The 20,462-nt window shown below is 39.6% G+C and overlaps 1 protein-coding gene across 4 annotated transcripts in view; it reads right to left on the bottom strand.

Annotated features, from left to right (window-relative positions):
• NECTIN3 (nectin cell adhesion molecule 3) overlaps positions 1–20,462 on the bottom strand; it is a 304,770-nt gene that overhangs the window by 159,006 nt on the left and 125,302 nt on the right. Inside the window, exons 8-9 of one of the 4 annotated variants that reach the window (XM_070368925.1) lie at positions 9,674–9,736; positions 8,701–8,882 (exon numbers count right to left, since the gene is read on the bottom strand). The exons of 2 other annotated variants lie outside the window; for them this stretch is intronic. In XM_070368925.1, the coding sequence (XP_070225026.1) occupies positions 8,703–8,882; positions 9,674–9,736 (243 nt within the window). In that variant the 3' untranslated portion in view covers positions 8,701–8,702. Of the gene's footprint in view, positions 1–1,845; positions 8,883–9,673; positions 9,737–20,462 lie in introns of those variants that run through there. One more of the 4 variants, XM_070368916.1, reaches the window with a different exon arrangement.

Genomic DNA, 20,462 nt, shown 5'->3' with positions numbered 1-20,462 from the left:
TGATACATTTGAGCTAGAATCCTCCTCCTTACCTCACTATATTATTATGCAACCCCTTCAGTTTTAACAGTTAAAATGTAACTTGGGTATTTTCTGTATACTATTAATCTCTTCCCATACTGAAAAATTGAGACGGTTCAAATGATTAGAAACTAATTTTCACTTAAAAAAAAGAACAGGTTAGTAAAACATTTCTTTTGAAAACTTCTCTGAATTGAGCTACACAAAAACACATTTCTACTTGAGGACTCTCCAGATTATTCACTATGCATTTATATATATATATAGTATAAGACATTTGAAAAAAGCTTTTCATTTTTTTTTTTTTTTTTTTGGTCAAGATTCACACTACCCAGGTGCTGTGAAACAGCAGAATTAACCCCAGTTTATAAAGGGAAAACAAAGGCACCATAGTGAGATCTCACCAGGGCCAGAGTGAGACCACATTTACTTTCTGATTTATGTCCACAGCCAGATTCTCTTTCTGGATGACATTAATTTGTTCAATGATGGAAGTAAGTGATGTGGGATTTATTGTGGGAGAACTAGTTCTGGCTCTGTAGGTAAAAAGTTCACAGGGTGGACAAGGTAGAGAGGACAATTTCAGTGTGAAACGGGTTAATGAGAAGAAAGTTAAAACCGGAGTACAGACTCTATTCAGACAGAGATCACTTTTCAGACATATAAATAGCAAAACAAGGATAGGAAAAAATAATAGCTATAGAGTTTCTCATTTCTAAACCAAGGGGCTTTTACAAAATCACTTTAAAAGTAGGAGCTTTCTTGAAGACAACCCTTAAACATCTTATTCTCCCTGCACTCCATAAAACTCCTGTAAGGTGGAGACTACTAATTTTTTACTAGGGATGAAAGTGAGAAGTAATGAAGTTAAGAGGCTAAGAATGAATTCTCACATGGAGAATGAATAGGCTGGAGCAGATGTAATGTCTTAAAGCTTTGGTTTAAAAATAGAAACAGAAGGTAAAGGATAAACAGGAACTTTTCTGGATGGACAAGTGGAATAATCCAGGGATCCAGTAACAACACCACTTACTTAACATTTTTCTACAAAGAACTTGGAATTTCAAGTACATAGTGAAACCTAAGATGACAAATGTTCTTCCGGGTATTGAAATGCTCAGTTGAACAGAATATAGCAATAAGTTCTCATAAGACCACATGAAAAAACAGAGGCATTAATAAGCCACAGTGTGGATAAGTGCAAACTAAGGCATTTAGGACAAAATAATGCTGCCTGTAGCTAAAATATGATGGACATGGAGCCAGCAACATGACTTCTGAGAGGAATTTAATTTAGCCTGATCAATGAGTTAGGGTGGATTAAAGGAAAAAAAAAAAAAAAAAGAAACAGAAAAGCTGGTCATTATTGGCAAGAATAATGAAAGCTAAAACAACGGTGTCCATGCATTTGGGAATCAATGGAACTCTCGTCTTTATAAACCCACTGTGAGTTATTAAGGGACATTACTAATGCTTGAAATACATTCCTAACCTCTGGAGGAGACACATAAGACATTTATTCATGGCTGTCAGACATATTTGTAGCAGGATAGGCCACAGTTCTAAGCCAGTGTGGCAAATCTGATGTTCTGGATTCCCAAGGGGTTTTCCCCTGCAGTCTCCTCCAATCAACTTTACAGTTCAATCCTGTACCACAATAATAAATACAACCAGTTCAGGCCATAATATCAGGGGTCCTGCTGGGCCACAGGGAATCTGATCATAAAGTCTTTAAATAGTAATGCTGGGAAAAATCTCAAGAAGGGAACTGTTTAGTCTCCTACCTCTAGATGGAGTAAAACATTGAAATATCTCAGAAAGCAGGTTGAAGATTGTTTGGGATCACAGTCATAATCTAGTAATAATTTCAAGTCCATTAGGTCTATCTCCTTGGAGAAGGCAATGGCAACCCACTCCAGTACTGTTGCCTGGAAAATTCCATAGGTGGAGGAGCCTGGTAGGCTGCAGTCCATGGGGTTGCGAAGAGTTGGACATGACTGAGCGACTTCACTTTCACTTTTCACTTTCATGCATTGGAGAAGGAAATGGCAACCCACTCCAGTGTTCTTGCCTGGAGAATCCCAGGGATGGGGGAGCCTGGTGGGCTGCCATCTACAGGGTCGCACAGAGTTGGACACGACTGAAGTGACTTAGCAGCAGCAGCAGCAGCAGCAGTCTATCTCCTTGGGTCTAAATGACCTGTGTGTGTGTACGTGTATGTGTGTTTGTGTGTGCGCGTGCACTCAGTAAATGATATGCTTCCTGTATAAACTGTATGCAAGTGGCAACTGTAAACAACACAGCTCTAGAATGGGAGTCCTTAGAGGACAAGGCCCGGCCGACCTATAATTCATGGAGGTGCTGCTGTTTTCCAGAAATATTCACAACATCTGAAATGCAGGCATTTATCCTTACACCTCACAGCTAGAGGTGACAGATACTGCATATAACTAGAACTTTTTGATCACAACAAACTGGAAAATTCTTAAAGAGATGGGAATACCAGACCACCTGACCTGCCTCCTAAGAAATCTGTATGCAGGTCAAGAACCAACAGTTAGAACTGGACATGGAACAACAGACTGGTTCCAAATTGGGAAAGCAGTATGTCAAGGCTGTATATTGTCACCCTGCTTATTGAACTTACATGCAGAATACATCATGCAAAATGCTGGGATGGATGAAGCACAAGCTGGAATCAAGACTGCCAGGAGAAATACCAATAACCTCAGATATGCAGAAAGAGAAGAAGAACAGAAAGCCTCTTGATGAAAGTGAAAGAGGAGAATTAAAAAGTTGGCTTAAAACTAAACATTCAGAAAAGTAAGATCATGACATCCAGTCTCACCACTTCATGGCGAATAGATGGGGAAACAATGGAAACAGTGACAGACTATTTTTTCAGGCTCCAAAATCACTGCATACGGTGACTGCAGCCATGAAATTAAAAGACACTTGCTCCTTGGAAGAAAAGTTATGACCAACCTAGATAGCATATTAAAAAGCAGAGACATTACTTTGCCAACAAAGGTCCATCTAGTCAAGGCTATGGTTTTTCCAGTAGTCATGTATGGATGTGAGAGTTGGACTATAAAGAAAGCTGAGCACCGAAGAATTGATGCTTTTGAACTATGGCATTGGAGAGGACTCTTGGGAGTCCCTTGGACTGCAAGATCCAACCTGTCCATCCTAAAGGAAATCAGTCCTGACTATTCATTGGAAGGACTGATGCTGAAGCTGAAACTCCAATACTTTGGCCACCTGATGTGAAGAACTGACTCATTGGGAAAGACCGTGATGCTGGGAAAGACTGAAGGCGGGAGGAGAGGACAGAGGATGAGACGGTTGGATGGCACTACTGACTCGATGGACATGAGTTTGAGTAAGCTGTGAGTTGGTTATGAACAGGGAAGCTTTGCGTGCTGCAGTCCATGGGGTTGCAAAGAGTTGGACGTGACTGAGTGACTGAACCGAACTTTTGGTGAGGGCGGTATGTAGGTATGTAATTTGATATACATCATGGCCTTATCCCCCAAACACTGGCTGGGATATTCTGGGGGAATGGACCAATGAAAGGAATTTATTCCCAGTCTCTGGAATGGAGAATCCTTTTCTTTGTCAATGGTGGTTTCCCTTATCCTTGAAATATAGAAGGAACGTCTACATCATAGTCTCAATTGATAATGTTTGATAAAAAGATGTTTAGTGTCATCTGAATTGCTGACATTCTCTTTATTCTAGTCTACTTGTAGTTCCAAATTTCCACAATCAAACAAACATGACTAGACAAACTTTTCCTATTAAATGGAAATACATTAGAAATAAACTACTTTATATATTTTGGCAATTAAGGCAAAAAGGCATCTGAACCTACTTCTAACCTTTTTGCAGAAATAATGCTAAAGTATTATAAAAAAATGCCAAAGCAAGGTAATAAAATGGGCTGGAAACAGATGTTTATAGATGTGAGGATTTTCTTGCATGTGTGAACTCCAAAATTTTTTTCAACTGTGAATTTAAGTGGGCTTCTCTCCCCTCTTTCTCTGATGCATACATGCATACACATAGACACACACACACACCCCCATCCTAAGCAGGAAAAGGTTGCCACTAAGGAGAAATGCCCGCAGGTGGTTGACTTTAGAGCGGTGAATATAGTGCATCCCAGTGTGAAAGTGTGGTAACAACGAATCCTTAAGAAATTCTGTTATGTTGAATGTAATTTAAATTATTTTGGCGATTGTTAAATGGTCTTACCGTACACCCTAGAAGCGTTTAGTTAACATCTGAAATTTCCTAGTTGGGAATATAGCCTCCAAAGGTTGTTAGTTAGCATTCAAAAAGCTTATTTCAGAGGCTACTACCACAAGAGTTCAGCACCAGAGACTTTGTTAATAGGTGATTATTTTCAGTGGTCAGATTAATGGTGTTAAAGGTATGTGGATTGGCAAAAATACTACAGGGCACTCCATCCTTTCACAAACAGGGCATACAGAGCTAGCAAGCCCACTAGCTCTAGGATTCCTAGAGTACTAACCTGCTCTGTGTCTAGAAGTTGAACAGAATCAGGCTGCCTGACATTGAAGCAGCTGTAGTATTACTGGATTCACTTCTAATAGCCCTTTTACACAAAATATTGATAGTCTCTCTAGAAGAATGGAGTGGGAACTTTTTCAAGCTTACATGACAGGTTGACTATTATAGGATGTCTGTTCTGGTGCCTGCTTGTTTATGTACATGAATAATGCAGACTCTGGCTTAAAACCTGATTTCCGTGTAATATACCACCTAGTAAGGTTGCGGGGAGGAGACCTACAGCCCTCATCTACTGGAAGCCACCAAAAGTGAAAGTGAAAGTCACTCAGTTGTGTCTGAGTCTTTTCGACCCCATGGACTATACAGTCCATGGAATTCTCCAGGCCAGAATACTGGAGTGGGTAGCCTTTCCCTCCTTCAGGGCACCTTCTCAACCCAGGGATCAAACCCAGGTCTCCCGCATTGCAGGCGGATTCTTTACCAACTGAGCTATCAGTCAGAAACCCACCAAATCATCTAATAATTGCAAGTGACCAAACTGATAAAGTCCAGCTTACAACAATTTTAATGGAAGGAACACAAATACCTTTCAAGGGCCATAAGATGAATCCAGGCATAGTCCACAGTTGAACAGGCTTACAAACAACAGTTTCTGCAAATTGCCCAAGGATGAAGGGTGTTGCCAGTTCAGCACAGGAACAAGAGAAGCACAGAACTAAACCACAGGTAGAGGCCCTGACATTTCTACGTTCATTTCAACTGACCACCCCGCCCCCCACACACACATGTGCATGTTGCAGGGAAGCCAAGGACAGGTAAGAGTCTTCAAAGTTAACTAGCAGATTCCGACACTATTTCTTACGTGTGTGTTCTCAGTTGCTCAGTCATGTCTGACTCTTTGTGACTCCATGGACTGTAGCCCACCAAGCTCCTCCATCCTTGGCCTTCTTACATGTTCTAAAATTGAATAGAACATATAAGAAAGCCAAGGATAGAGGAGCCCTCATAGAAGAGAAAACAAACCACTGCCTTTTAAGAATTAATCTAAATTCTTATCCCATTATGTCAGAGCAATCCTAAGTCATGCTGACACTAGTTCAGTGTGGTGTGCAAAGAATCTGGTGATCTGCTATTGCAGCGATGATGCATGCTCCTGGAGGTTAGGCTATCTACAAAATCAAGGCTGTGTGTTTAAGATGGAGCATGCACACTCCCCCTTGAAATGCAAAGCTGCAAGCATAAGTGGATAAGCACTCTGGGATTTATTTCTGGTTCAGTGTGTTTTAATAAACCAGTTATGAGAAGAGTATCTAGTATCAGCTGTGGCTTACATCCTTAAGCCTCACTCACGGATCTTGAAGAGTCTGACTTCCAAATTTAACTGTCCATCCTCAAGTGGTCTAGACTCCAAATTTAGAGATCAACAAGCTAATTTTGGATGGCATTTTTTGCTTGAGGGAGCTTGTTGATCAAACCCTTTTAAAGCTCCATTCTATTCCCCTCAGTATTTAGAGAGAACAGATGGAAGGCACAGGGATAAGCAATTATACAGCTTCTGTGACCCATGTAAGGGACCAACAGCTATAAAATCTACCAGTTTGTTAAAGAAATATCATAGCTGACAGAGAAGCAAAGAGGATACTGAACTAGCTGGCTGTTGCAAGAGGTGTCTACACCCTGAGATTTCTTTTCTATAACTACACCAAGAATGTAAAAACTTGCAATAGTGGCTACTTGTTGGTAGGGAGGCAGAAATACAGGTCAAAGGGTTCTGAAGCTCAGTGCTTCCAATCTCTTTCCCTAGTGCCAATGAAGACATCTCAATTCCCCTTGAGGTCCAAGGTTTTCTTTTGTAACACTAATCCAACAATTTGCTCCCCACCAGGACCCAAGAAACCATCCCCCATTTTTAAAGCTCACTAAAGGAGTGACTGCACCTCAGTATCTTCCACTGTAACATCCAGTATGTATAAACCACTTCCTTAACAAGGAGAGCTCTGTCTAGAGTCAACTTTCTACTGGAAGACATTGCAAGGATCCCTATACCTTCAGTTACATTAACTCGCTGATGGGATTTCAAGTAATAAAGTTAGGTACCTTCTTTCTGGGCCAGCTTGCTAGCAAGGGCAGTGAACTTATTTTGAGGTAGTGCAGTGATACAGCAATGATGGTCCCTGGTATTTACCCTTTGGTTCCATTTAACTATCATCTTTTGGGGCTTCCCAGGTGGCTCAGTGGTAAAGAATCTGCCTGCCAGTGCAAGAGATGCAGGTTCCATCTCTGGGTCAGGAAGATCCCCTGGAGAAGGAAATGGCAACCCACTCCAGTATTTTTGCCTGGGAAATCCCAAGGACAGAGTAGTCTGGTGGGCTAGTCCATGAGGTCACAAAGAGTCGACATGACTTAGCAAGTAAATAGCAATGACAACTATAATCTTTTACAGAACTGCCGGTCATCCATGTAAAGGAGGGTGGCATTGTATTACTACTGTAGAACAACTTGGATAATTTTTCTGATAAAGCAAGGCAACTGAAAAAAGGAAATAAATACACAAGCAAGAAATAGAGTCAGAGGAATGTGAATCATAACTTATCTTTGGTATCCTAGTAGAAATCTATGTTAATATTCTCCTATCCCTTGAAGTTTAGGTTGGAAATGTGTACTATTTTATTTCAGTGCTTATGTCACTCTTTCCTAATATATGACAAGTCTGCAGTGTTTTCATATCTGTGACAGACCCATAAGCTTCCAGAACACATAGTAAAGCAATGCTTGTCTAAGATGTGAGGACGGGACACTGACACTTGCACGTGTACCTATGCTCCCCACTCTGCTCACCCCATTATAATTGCTACCTTCAAAGCTCAGTGAGGAAAAGTTGGCAAAGGGAAGTGAGAAAATTCCAGACAGACACTGGCAGGCACCAAGATGTTGTAGAAAACACTAGTAAGCCAGTCACTGTAATATCTGCTATTAGCATCTCTTTACACTTATTATTGACCAGGTAAAGATGCGGAGGAAGGATCAAGGACCACATGTGGGTTTAGCACACAGGCCATATTAATGTAGCTTTTTTGTTTTTGTTTTTTTTTAGGTTTTCAAATTTTTGACCTGGCTTTTAAAAGCAAGGATTATTTCATGGTACTTTTTCCATCAGGCTTTTTTTTTTTTTTTTTTTCCCCTGAGGTAGATAAAACATGGACAATAAGAAGTCTGAAGAATGCAGAGGGTAGCTGAAGCCTGTGTGGACAGGATTAGTTTGAAAGAAATTTCAGCAGTGAAAGCTGAGCCTGTCATATATAATACCACAGAAAAGAGGGAAAAGGCTCAAGGCTGTCCACCATTTAGAAAGGGCTTTTAGATTTTAACAGGTGGGAAATGGGCTAATCTGGACTGCAAAGAACAGAACTGTGGGAACAATGACCGAGTAAGAGAAGAACCTTGGTAAGCACACAGTTCATCAAGACTAGGTTGATGATAGCAAGAAATATACATCCCTCAGGACCTTGGTGATCCTGAGATCATAAGAAGGAACACACAGTACAATATCACAAGAGTATAAAAGCAACCAACAGACCTGAAGGTTTAAACTGCCTTTTGTTATGTTTTTGGGATAAACAATAAAGTATGCCTCTTAGCCTCTTGTTTGTAAGCAGGTATTGTTAACTGTACTAAACAAGTCAGGAAAGCCCAAATTCCACGACATAATTAGTGAGATGGATTCTGAGCTCTTTTTTCTGCCTGTTTGAATTACAAATGAACAGGTTGGTCTGCCTGAGACCCAGTGAGGTTAATATTCCCAGCTGGGGCCTTTCTTTCTGGAGAATCACTGCTGTCATCCCAGGCAGATGCTCTACTTTTAAATGAACATGTCATTGTAGGCCAAGTGTTAGTAGTTAAACGCCATCATCACAGAAACACACAAAGCTAGAGTCAAGTTCACAAACACAGCTGGTGGCTAAGAAACTCTTAATGAAAGAAAGAAATTCGCTCTTGGAGCCAAGTCATTCATCACAACTTCCGATACACTTAGACTGGGATTGCTTTATATGAAAGAGAATAAAATCATAACTATTGGCCTCAGTTTCTCTCCCCCCAATCTAAGAATAAACATTTGTTAAAACAGCACTGGAGAAAGAGGACCTTCACACATAATGTTCCCGGGGATTGATGTAGACTCCCTCCAGGTCGCTATATGGATGGTGTCTGCCAGGGCTCCCGTCTTGGTAGCGCATCTGATCATACAAGGGGTACATCTGCTGAGTCCCGTCCTCCCCCACTGGATTCTCATCTTCACAGTCGAATCTCCTGCTATTCAGTCCATTCTAAAAATTCAAACATTGCTTACATTAGTTGAGCAGCTGTTTGCATTTTTTCTAGCTCTTGGGTGAAAACAGGCAAGCACAGAATTCATTACACACAAGCTATTTATTGAATGGCAAGGTGTCAACAGCTTATCATTTTCTAGTCACTTGTTGCTTATAATACCTAAGAGTGATGGCATCTCCTAAACAGAAAACTGTGACTAATGGGGACTGTGGTCAGTTTCAGGCTTCGAAATTTGGAACTGGTATCAGTTAAGGTAAACTGGAGAAAAACAAGGTTGTGAACTGCAGGAGTCTCTCAGCAAGGCTCAAGCTTGGAATCCATGCATGAGATAATACAGAGATTTAAATTAAATAACCAAAACCAAACCAAAAGAAGCCTCAGGATTCAGAAATGGGGAATCAGGGGAGAGATACAGTGAAATGCATAGGTAATATCTGACTGTATGCCCAACATGGCTGAGAATAAGAAATGCTTTCAAAAAACAGCCTCTTATCTTGACCTTTCTTCCTTGCTTGACTCTGGGTCACAGCTGACACCATAAAATGAACTTCCCTGGTGCTCTGTGTTGTCGCTGGTACTGATCCTCTGTCAGGTTATTGGTTTCATATAACTTGATTACTTCTAAGAGGAATAAACCAGCTCAAGGACTTTACGAAATCACACTACAGGTGCTCATATAGCAGAGGGGAAGAAAATGAAGTTGCATGGAAATAAAATGATCTTTTAATAAACATGGTGGTCACTGGCTCCACCTGGGCTGACCCCGTTAGAGGATCATGTTACTCACAGGGTGCTGGACATTTCCAGTCTCTCTTTCTTTGAACTGAGTCTGCAGAGGCAAGTGTTCAGTCTGGAGGGAGAAGACAGAAAAAGACATGCACTTTAAAGCACAAAGCACATGATAAAACAGATCAACCAAGACCACTAAGACTCCTATTTTAAAGAGCCAACCGTGTCTTGTTAAATGTCTGCCAATGAAGCAAACTGTTTCACGTGAGGATGGGAAAAGCAACGGCATTTCCTGAGTGTTGTCTCTCTCTCAGCTCCAGCCTTCTTGTAGAGGAAGAAAATGCACAGAACATCTCCTACAGAAGCTCTCATGCAAACTGGTTTGCATCTTACTCAAGGGAGCACTCAGCACAGAAGGGCTCTTGCCTCTTCCTGGTGGAAGAGGCTGATATTTTGAATCGGCTAAAAGGGGTTTGGGGTGGTAATGAAAGGTTATTCTGTTTTTATTTATAGATGTATATATGGTCTGCTTCTCTTCCTCTCGCTACTCCTTGTCTCCCAACCCCAAACAGCTCATAAAAGGGATTCATCATTTCTAAACCTCAGCCTGAGAGAATGTTTCTCAGCTTCCCCTTGGCTTATAAACACATACTTACCTTTCAGCCCCAAGTTCAAATATCATCTCTTTCAGGAAGCAGAGCACAAAACCCTCAGGCAGAGAGAGTCACTTTCCTTTCTGTATTTTCACAGCATGTGTAATTTTCACATCTATTTGCTTTCTCCTTCACTGGACTGAGGGTGCTGGCTGGAGTATTTACAGACATTACCTCATTTAATTTTTATAATAATTCTGTAAAACCCAGGTCTTTAGTTTACAGATGACTAAAATGGAGGCTCAGAGTGGTTAAGTAAGGTGTCTCTGGTCACACAGCTTGTAAGTGGTGGATGCTTTGTCTGATTCCTAAACCTATATTCTTATAAGCCCTGCTTGCGCCTAGAAAAGAGACGTTCAAGAACTGTAATACAAGAATGCCTGAAAATCCCAGCATGTGGGCACATCTATCAGCATGTTCTTCATTTCACTGTCTTTGCTTAGGCTGTCTTTTTAGTCTGGAATGTCTGCCACTTAGCCTCTGGCACTTGAAATACTACCAATCTTGGCCAGACTAAAGTCAATTTTTTTTTTCCTAAAAGGCTTTTCTGCAGTACCCATCAAAGTTAATTTATTTACTCCTACTTTTCCTGTTGTTCTTATTCTTATTTATACCTCTATTATAGCAGACATCATGATCTGTTTTTTAGTTCCTAATGTTTTTATCTTTCAATCCTAGCGAGCCTTTCCTGGCCATCCTCCTCCAAACCCACACCCTAGCCTGTGGGTCTTTCATAATAATAAGTCAATCACTAACTAATAACTTCACTGAAATATGAACTATCAATTCTTGATATCCTCTGTCATATGCCACGTTATCCAAAGCATAAGATATCTGTGACAAATTTGTTCCCCCGTCACATTCTGCATGACTCTGGGGTGCTTTTGGCATGATCAGTTGATACTCATAGTACACAATGGTAAAAATTCAAGGCAAGGCCTGTTCCATGGACCAATCACATGGGGCCTTGTGCTCAGAAGGGTCCCACTTTGGGGTTCAATGTTCTGTGGTTGCCACCTTAGATTGCTTAATGATTTTATTATGAATTTGTGGTTTGTAAATGGCCAAAAGGACAACAGAGCATGCTTCAGGGACCTATAACTTCAGCCCAAGGGTGTCCTGCCTCCTTCTGCTTGTCTATGATTTCTTGGCTGCCACCCCCAGACCCTCCCAGTTTCCCCTCTCTTCCCCTGTCCCATGACTGCTGCTGCCCTCTGCCCTGGCCAGGGGCCTGAGTGCTGGTACAGGGAAGTCTGGGGTCAGGAGTGCATGCCCTCCACACCACAGAGCATCTGGCGGCTGGCAGGAGAATATGAGGACACGTTTCATTGAGGCCAAACCTCTTACATCCATATAGGAACCCAGTCTCCATAATGAAAATCTTATTTTTTAAACAAAGGGCCCTGCATTTTGCTTTGCACTGAGACTACAAATTACATAGTTGATCCTGGTCCAAGAAAAATAGACTCAGAAAAAAAAAAAAACACCTAAAATTAAAATTAGCATTTTCTTTTGTTTCCTGGCTATTTTAGATAAGCCATGGCTTTATGGGTGGCTCAGACAGTAAATAATCTGCCTACAATGCAGGAGACCTGGGTTTGATCCCTGGGTCAGGAAGATCCCCTGAAGGAAATGGTAACCCACTCCAGTATTCTCGCCTGGAGAATTCCATGGACAGAGAAGCCTGGCAGGCTACAGTCCATGGGGTCGCAAAGAGTCAGACACGACTAAATGACTAACACATACACACATGGCTTTATGAGCAAGAACAGCATAGCTACCCTTTTCTCATGGCCTGAGCTTTAAAATCAGCAAGTACACTTGAAAATATTGGACAAGAAAAGAGAGTTCCTAGGACAGAGCAGGAAGAAATGGTGCCTGGACACCACGAGCAGTCTTCACCTTCACTGACTGGACAATCAGCAAATGTTAAGTTCTTATTCTCTATCTAATATTGTAATTCTCTATCAATAAATCATTACACCTCACATGAGTCCGTGAATTTTGTAATAGAACAGTTGGTCAAATTCTTTATATAGACAGAAGTCCCACACGTCCTAGGGATGGCCCTGCATTAGGGACAAAGACTATGGATGCCTGCCTCTGCCATGTATTGGCATCTAGCTTCTGACCAGATACCTTAGGAACTTAATTTTATAGTGGCTGATAAATGCGCTCTCTTTCTGCTAGTCCATAACTACTCCAAATGTTATATATCTGACTTTCTAAAAAATTTAATCACAAGAATATATAGAAAAGTGTCTTACATGATACCTCACATGTGACTGGTGCTTTGCATATGTAAACTGAATTAACCTATGGTATTTTAATTGGTGGATATATGGTATATATTATTATTCTTGTGTTTTTTTCCCAGAAAGCCTTCAGAGAGTCTGAATCTCTAAAACATACTTAGACTTCCCTACTTTACATGTACTATCTTGTAACAATTTCTACTGAGCTGCAACCCATACTTACTTTCCTGATTCACTAAAGTCATGTAGATTTTCATTCCTGTCTTCCAAGGTACTAACAAACTAGTTTTTCAAATTGTATTATCATAATGAATATTTTTACTTTCTCTGACTCAAAAATAAATCTCCACATGTTACTATGTGTTATATTTTATTCTTTCTGTTTAGATAAGACTTTAAAACCCCATAAACAGAGCTTTAAGAGTTACTAAAGTTTATTTTCAGTGATAAACAGAATCAAGATTTCAAGCTGCTATTGTCAACAAGTCTACAATCACACTGGACACTGCTTGCTCTGGCAGTGGAAAAACTACAAACTAGAGTTCCAGTTGAAACCATTATTCCCCTACTGAATTAGAATCCTTTTGGTCTTCTCTCATATCATAATTTCATCCTCAAAATACTCTTATACTTCCTTCCATGTCTTCCTTTTGCTCACATTCTTTTACTCTAATTTATAAACCTTAAACATTATTTTTTAAACACATTCTCTTACCTTCCCAAATGTTTCTCTAACATGTTCCCTCCAATTTCTAGCCCCAACTGACATCCATCCGCCTCTTCTACAATTTTCTTAAGCCTAGAGAAAATTACTGCAGATCACTCCCACATCTACAAGAACTTCCCTATCGTTCTCTTATTTTTCAACTCTCTCACGCATATTTGCCATGGATTCCTACCTCTTGGCATGACAATATGTTCAAGCATCTGCCATCTTCAGAGATAAATGAAAAGATAGTATCTATTAAAACTTCAACATCTTAAATTCTAAAAGGGCATATACCTCTTGAAACTTCAGCTTAACAAGATAACTAAAACTCATTACCTGCTGAAGGACCATCCATCCTCTCTCAGTTCCTAAGATTATAAGGGAATATAAACTAAGCCATGATCAGTGTGTTCTCTTGGCATAACTCTATGAGCTTTGTCCTGCTTCATTCCGTATTCCAAAGCCAAATTTGCCTGTTACTCCAAGTGTTTCTTGACTTCCTACTTTTGCATTACAGTCCCTTATAATTAAAAGGATATCTTTTTCGGGTGTTAGTTCTAAAAGGTCTTGTAGGTCTTCACAGAACCGTTCAACTTCAGCTTCTTCAGCATTATTGGTCAGGGCATAGATTTGGATTACTGTGATATTAAATGGTTTGCTTTGGAAACGAGCAGACATCATTCTGTCATTTTTGAGACTGCATCCAAGTACTGCATTTCAGACTCTTTTGCTGACTATGAGGGCAGACAAAGATGGAGAAGCTCTATACAGTCAGCAAAAACAAGACTGGGAGCTGACTGTGGCTCAGATCATGAACTCCTTATTGCCAAATTCAGACTTAAATTGAAGAAAGGAGGGAAAACCACTAGACCATTCAGGTATGACCTAAATCAAATCCCTTACGATTATACAATGAAGTGGGAAATAGATTAAAGGGACTAGATCTGATAGACAGAGTGCCCGATGAACTATGGCCGGAGGATCATGACATTGTACAGGAGACAGGGAGCACGACAATCCCCAGGAAAAAGAAATGCAAAAAAGCAAAATGGCTGAGGAGGCCTTACAGATAGCTGTGTAAAGAAGAGAAGTGAAAAACAAAGGAGAAAAGGAAAGATACACCCATTTGAATACAGAGTTCCAAAGAACAGCAAGGAGAGATAAGAAAGCCTTCCTCAATGATCAGTGCAAAGAAATAGAGGAAAACAATAGAATGGGAAAGAATAGAGATCTCTTCAAGAAAATTAGAGATAACAAGTGAACATGTCACGCAAAGATGGGCTCAATAAAGGACAGAAATGGTATGGACCTAACAGAAGCAGAAGATATTAAGAAGAGGTGGCAAGAATACACAGAAGAACTGTACAAAAAAGATCTTCACAACCCAGATAATCACGGTGGTGTGATCACTCTCCTACAGCCAGACATCCTGGAATGTGAAGTCAAGTGGGCCTTCGGAAGCATCACTACGAACCAAGCTAGTGGGGGTGATGAATTCCAGCGGAGCTATTCCAAATCCTGAAGGATGATGCTGTAAAGTGCTGCACTCAATACGCCAGCACATTTGGAAAACTCAGCAGTGACCACAGGACTGGAAAAGGTCAGTTTTCATTCTAATCTCAAAGAAAGGCAATGCCAAAGAATGTTCAACTGCCGCACAATTGTACTCATCTCACACGCTAGTAAAGTAATGATCAAAATTCTCCAAGCCAGACTTCAATAATATGTGAACCGTGACCTTCCAGATGTTCAAGCTGGATTAGAGGAACCAGAGATCAAACTGCCAACATCCGCTGGATCATTGAAAAAGCAAAAGAGTTCCAGAAAAACATCTATTTTTGCTTTATTGACTATGCCCAGCCTTTTACTGTGTGGATCACAACAAAGTGTGGAAAATTCTGAAAGAGATGGGAATTCCAGGCCACCTGACTTGCCTCCTGAGAAATCTATAGGCAGGTCAGGAAGCAACAGTTAGAACTGGACATGAAACAACAGACCGGTTCCAAATAGGAAAAGGAGTACGTCAAGGCTGTATATTGTCACCCTGCTTATTTAACCTATATGCAGAGTACATCATGAGAAATGCTGGGCTGCTGAAGCACAAGCTGGAATCAAGATTGCCAGGAGAAATAGTAATAATCTCAGATATGACATATCTGATGTCATATCATATGACATCACCCTTATGGCAGAAAGCAAAGAAGAACTAAAGAGCCTCTTGATGAAAGTGAAAGAGGAGAGTGAAAAAGTTGGCTAAAAGCTCAGCATTCAGAAAACTAAGAACATGGCAACTGCTCCCATCACTTCATGGCAAATAGATGGAAAAACAGTGTAATTAGTGGCAGACTTTATTTTTTTGGGCTCTAAAATCACTGCAGATGGTGACTGCAACCATGAAATTAAAAGACGCTTACTCCTTGGAAGGAAAGTTATGACCTAGACAGCATATTAAAAAGCAGAGGCATTATTTGGCCAACAAAGGTCCGTCTAGTTCAGGCTATGGTTTTTCCAGTGGTCATGTATAGATGTGAGAGTTGGACTATAAAGAAAGCTGAGTGCCAAAGAATTGATGCTTTTGAACTGTTTTGTTGGAGAAGACTCTTGAGAGTCCCTTGGACTGCAAGGAGATCCAACCAGTCCATCCTAAAGGAGATCAGTTCTGAGTGTTCATTTGAAGGACTGATGTTGAAGCTGAAACTCCAATACTTGGCCGCATGATATGAAGAACTGACTCACTGGAAAAGACCCTGATGCTGGCAAAGATTGAAGGCTGGAGGAGAAGGGGACCGTTGGATGGCATCACTGACTCAATGGACATGAGTATGGGTAAACTCCAGGAGTTGGTGACGGACAGAGAAGCCTGGCATGCTGCAGTCCATGGGGTTGAAAAGTGTCGGACACGACTGAGCCACTGAACTGAACTGATAAACTAAGCACTCTACAACTTCATACCTGGTATGTAATACCTAGTATCTCCTCCATTGCTTCCTTCCCAATTCAAGCATCTGCTAAGCTTCCACATCACTTCTTTGGGTAACTTTATACCACCACCTATAGTACACCAGACATAACAAAATATTTTCATATTTACTATTTTTATAAAACCAGAGAATCTCAGAGTAAAGATTACGTGAAGAATGCATGAATAATGAACTTATTAATAAACTGTCATGATTCCGCCTGAAATGTCTTGAAAGACACAAAATCCTTCTTTCCACAGCCCTAATGGGATCACTAGTAAATTCCACCAAACATTTAAAGAATTAATACTACTCATAAATTCTTTATGCAAATGAGAGAAAAGAGAACATTTTGTAACTACTTTTATGAAATTAGCATCATTCTAATAACAAAACCAGGAAAAGGTATTACAAAAAAAAAAAAAGAGAAGTTTTTATTCCTTTCATCCCAAAATCTTAAATGAAAACAGTCCTCTACATTTTAATACTAAACAAATCGTGGCATATTCATAAAATGAGGAGTACTACTCAGCAATGAAAGGACATTTATTTATGCAACATAAATCTCAAATATTATGCTAAAGTAGTTAGACACACAAAAGCATGCTGTCTTCCTTCCTCTGTGAAATTCTTTATAAAAAATGTAACTATTATTCTGTGATAGAAATCACAGTAGGTGTGGTGCGTGGTATGTGTAAGAAGTCTTTCAGGTGATAGAAATGTTCTTGATTGAGATAGTATACATGAATGTATACATTTGGCAAAGCTTATCAAACTGTACACTTAAAATGGGTCAAGTATTATGCCAATTATATCTCAATAAAGTTGGTTAAAAAAAGCAAACAAACTATGCCTTTCCATTTTATCATCGTCGTTCAGTTTTGCAGGAGTATGCACACGGAGGGAATCAGAATGGGAATTCACTGACAGTCTGGAATCTGGTGTGATACAAAAACATAGTAACTTCTCAATAAATACTTCATACCAGATCATCCTTGATGCAGGAGTTTCTCGACTATAATATTCAATTGCTTACTTGTGTTCTAGTGACTGAGTTCCTAATCCACAGATATGATTTTACCACACTAAAGGAATAATACATGAGGAAATGGTTATCATACATAATTCACTAAGTATGGATTCCTCAAGGCACGAAGGATATTACTTTGCTATCAAGTACCTCTTTAAACCATGACTAAAACGGTGAACCAGAAGTCAATTTCCCTTTCACTTTTATTAATAGTTGTGAGAGTGGCCGGCTATGTTGTATGAGCAACTATAAAGATTGTGTTCCAATCAAGCAAAATTTACTACGACATTAATTGGGCACTTGTTTAATGAGATATATAATTATTACTGTTCTCTGCAATAATTACCCAAGCTATTCACATGAATGTCTCTTATTAGTATAGTAGACCCTTGGCATTTACAGATTTAACACTGCTGGTTTTAACCATTCATGAGTGAATTTTACAAGGTTATGACAGGTTGTAATTTCTAACTTTGTTGAGAAACAGATTTGAATACAGACTGAGATTTGTGTTATGGAATAGTTATTTAGCTAGTTAATGAGCTCAGCAACTGCTAAGCTGTGTCTTTGTTATTCTCAACTCATTTACGAATTCTATAAAAGACAGGGGTACTTAAGAAAGTAGGGTTTCTCAAAAGCCTGTGGACATTTCCTCAGTGAATGTCAAGGGGTGCTATATTAATCAACCTTTTCCTTTTAAATTGAGAAATTGTTTTCACTAATTTTTAGTTAATTCTTAGGTATCTAGTATCTAGAATCAATTATGATCGATGCACTATACATTATACAGATTGAATGCATAAAGACTTTCTGGATCTTATGCCCTAAGACTTGATATTTTATTTGCTTATAACTCCTCTTTGCTAATTATTGGGAGAATAAGGCTCATTTCATTTGGTGTGCTGCAATTCATGGGGTCGCAAAGAGTCGGACACGACTGAGCGACTGATCTGATCTGATCTGAAGTCTCATTTCTATGTTCTGTCCATGAACTCCATTGTATAAATTCTTCCCTGTTAACACTCTAAGAAGGTGACTGGGAGGTTTCCCCCAAATCTTATATGGTGCTCAACAGAGTACATGCTCAACAAACACTTGCTGATGTATTATCCATACACAGGATCTGTTCTGACTCTCACTCTCAGTCAGCAGTCCCTAAAAAAGTCTTGGGTGCTAGAATATGTTGAGAAACCTGTGCCTGGACTAGAAGCCTTGGGTCTAAAGTCCCGACTACAAAAATAGGGCACAGTTAGGTCTGAACTGGTTCAAAAAAAGAGTGTGAACACCATGAAAATAGATTCTAGATCCTTAGGACTCAGAAATTTTATAAAGACAGACTGGAGAAGAGAGTCTAAGGTAAATGGAAGATAAAAAGGCTCTGCACAGTAAAAAGAACAAGTGTAACTTGTAAGGACCGACAAGGTATTTCCCCTACTCCTCGTCCCTTAAGGCAAGTATTGTACAATAAGTTTTGAATGTCCTTATATTCTTATACATACATCTCCTAAAGGTGAATTTTATCACTGTTCCTATAATGGAGATGAGGAAGCTGAGGCTCAGAGAGTTAAATCAATGTTCCCAAGTTCAAAGAGCTAAGATTCAAATTCAGTCTGTGTCTTAAACCATCACACAAAGCTGCCTACCTTCCTCTTATGAGTATATCCAGTCTCTTCCTAATTTTACTGTAGAAGAGGCCCCAAAAGGAAGAATACAATGGGCATTTGAAAGGGGAGAGGGCATAAAACTGAGGGGAAGGACTGGTAATGTTCAGTACTCGAGAGTTTTGCCACCTGCTGAGTCACCTTCGTCTGAAATGGTCAAATACAAACTACGGCTTAAGTTACTTTACTTCCTGCTCGGGCTTCAGCCTCTATTGAGGAAAAAGAAAGGCAGGGCTTTTCCTGAGCAAGCTAGGACTCTCAGAGTCCTGAAGTTTCATCTGCCCCAGCCCAGGACTGAACACATAATGGTCATTTGCTGTGGGATAATACTTTATAAAATTAACTTAAGGGCATTTTCCCTCCTGATTTATGGTTTATATCCTTCAATGATATGGTTAGTGCCTTAAAATGAAATGTCTAGGCCCTTAATTTATAATGTTAAAGATTGTAATGAGGCAATTACAAGCAGAAATGCCTACAGAACATCCTCATGGCAAACTTTTCAAATGCAGACTTAAATCATGAGGCTTTTTATAAGAGAGAATATTAGATGTCTTATCCCACAAGGTAGCTTTGGGTTTTTCTTAAGTCCCCACAGAATTATAACAGCCTAGCAGTTGTTGAAAACATTGTCTTATCCAAAAGGAAGACAGTGTTCCTTCTTATCACTGGTAAACAAATGCATTACTTTTACTGAGTATACATTCTAGATTTTAATTTTTCAAAGTAAAATCTGATATGACACATTTTAATGAAATTTCTTGCCTTGACTGTGGTCTTACTTAATAATCCTTACCTTAAACTACACAAAAGAGTGATACTTCACCTAAATTGTAATATGTATGCAAAGCCAAATACCTAATTAAGGCAGACAGATGATAGAAAATTATTTGCAGGCAAAAAAGACATTCACATACAATACTAAGATTTCCTCCCCCATCATTAATGCCACTCATTGAAGGATACAAACCAAATGATTATGCATTCATATGTGCTAATTTCCACAACTAATAAATACCTGCACATTTTAACACCAGAATGCTATGCTGTGCTTGTCACAGTGGGCATCTTTGCTCTTAACCCTTTGCCTTAATGCTGTACCAATTATTCAGGCATACCACTTTATCTCCAAATTTGCCCACAGGGTAAACCTTCAATCCAGAGCTACTGATATACATTCATCTATGCACCTAAACGCCCTCAAAGAAGGGGTTAACTACCTCCTCTGTATCAGGCACAGTACTGTACTCCAAGTTACTATGTACAGAAATATTATCTTGACAAACCAAATTCTAATTCCTCTCAAGAAACTACTAATATGGGCCTTCCCAAGTCTTACATTTAATTCATCATTTCTGAACTCATGGTACTGGAAAAAAGATACTCTAATAAGAACTTTTCTGTGGTTAATGTTATGCTATTCTTACCTTAAAAAGATTTAAAAAAGTAAAAAGAGCCTCCTAAAAATCTTTAACACCAAATATATTTTAGATTGTGAAACAAAACATAATATATTAAATGTAGAGTACCACTACTCTTATATTCCTTCCTGAAGAAAAGTGAGAATAATATATAGGAA

Source organism: Bos mutus, chromosome 1 (assembly GCF_027580195.1).
Source record: "Bos mutus isolate GX-2022 chromosome 1, NWIPB_WYAK_1.1, whole genome shotgun sequence".
NCBI classification, from domain to species: Eukaryota; Metazoa; Chordata; class Mammalia; order Artiodactyla; family Bovidae; genus Bos; species Bos mutus.
Note: the sequence above shows the minus strand (reverse complement) of the source record. Positions and strands in the feature narration are given on the sequence as shown.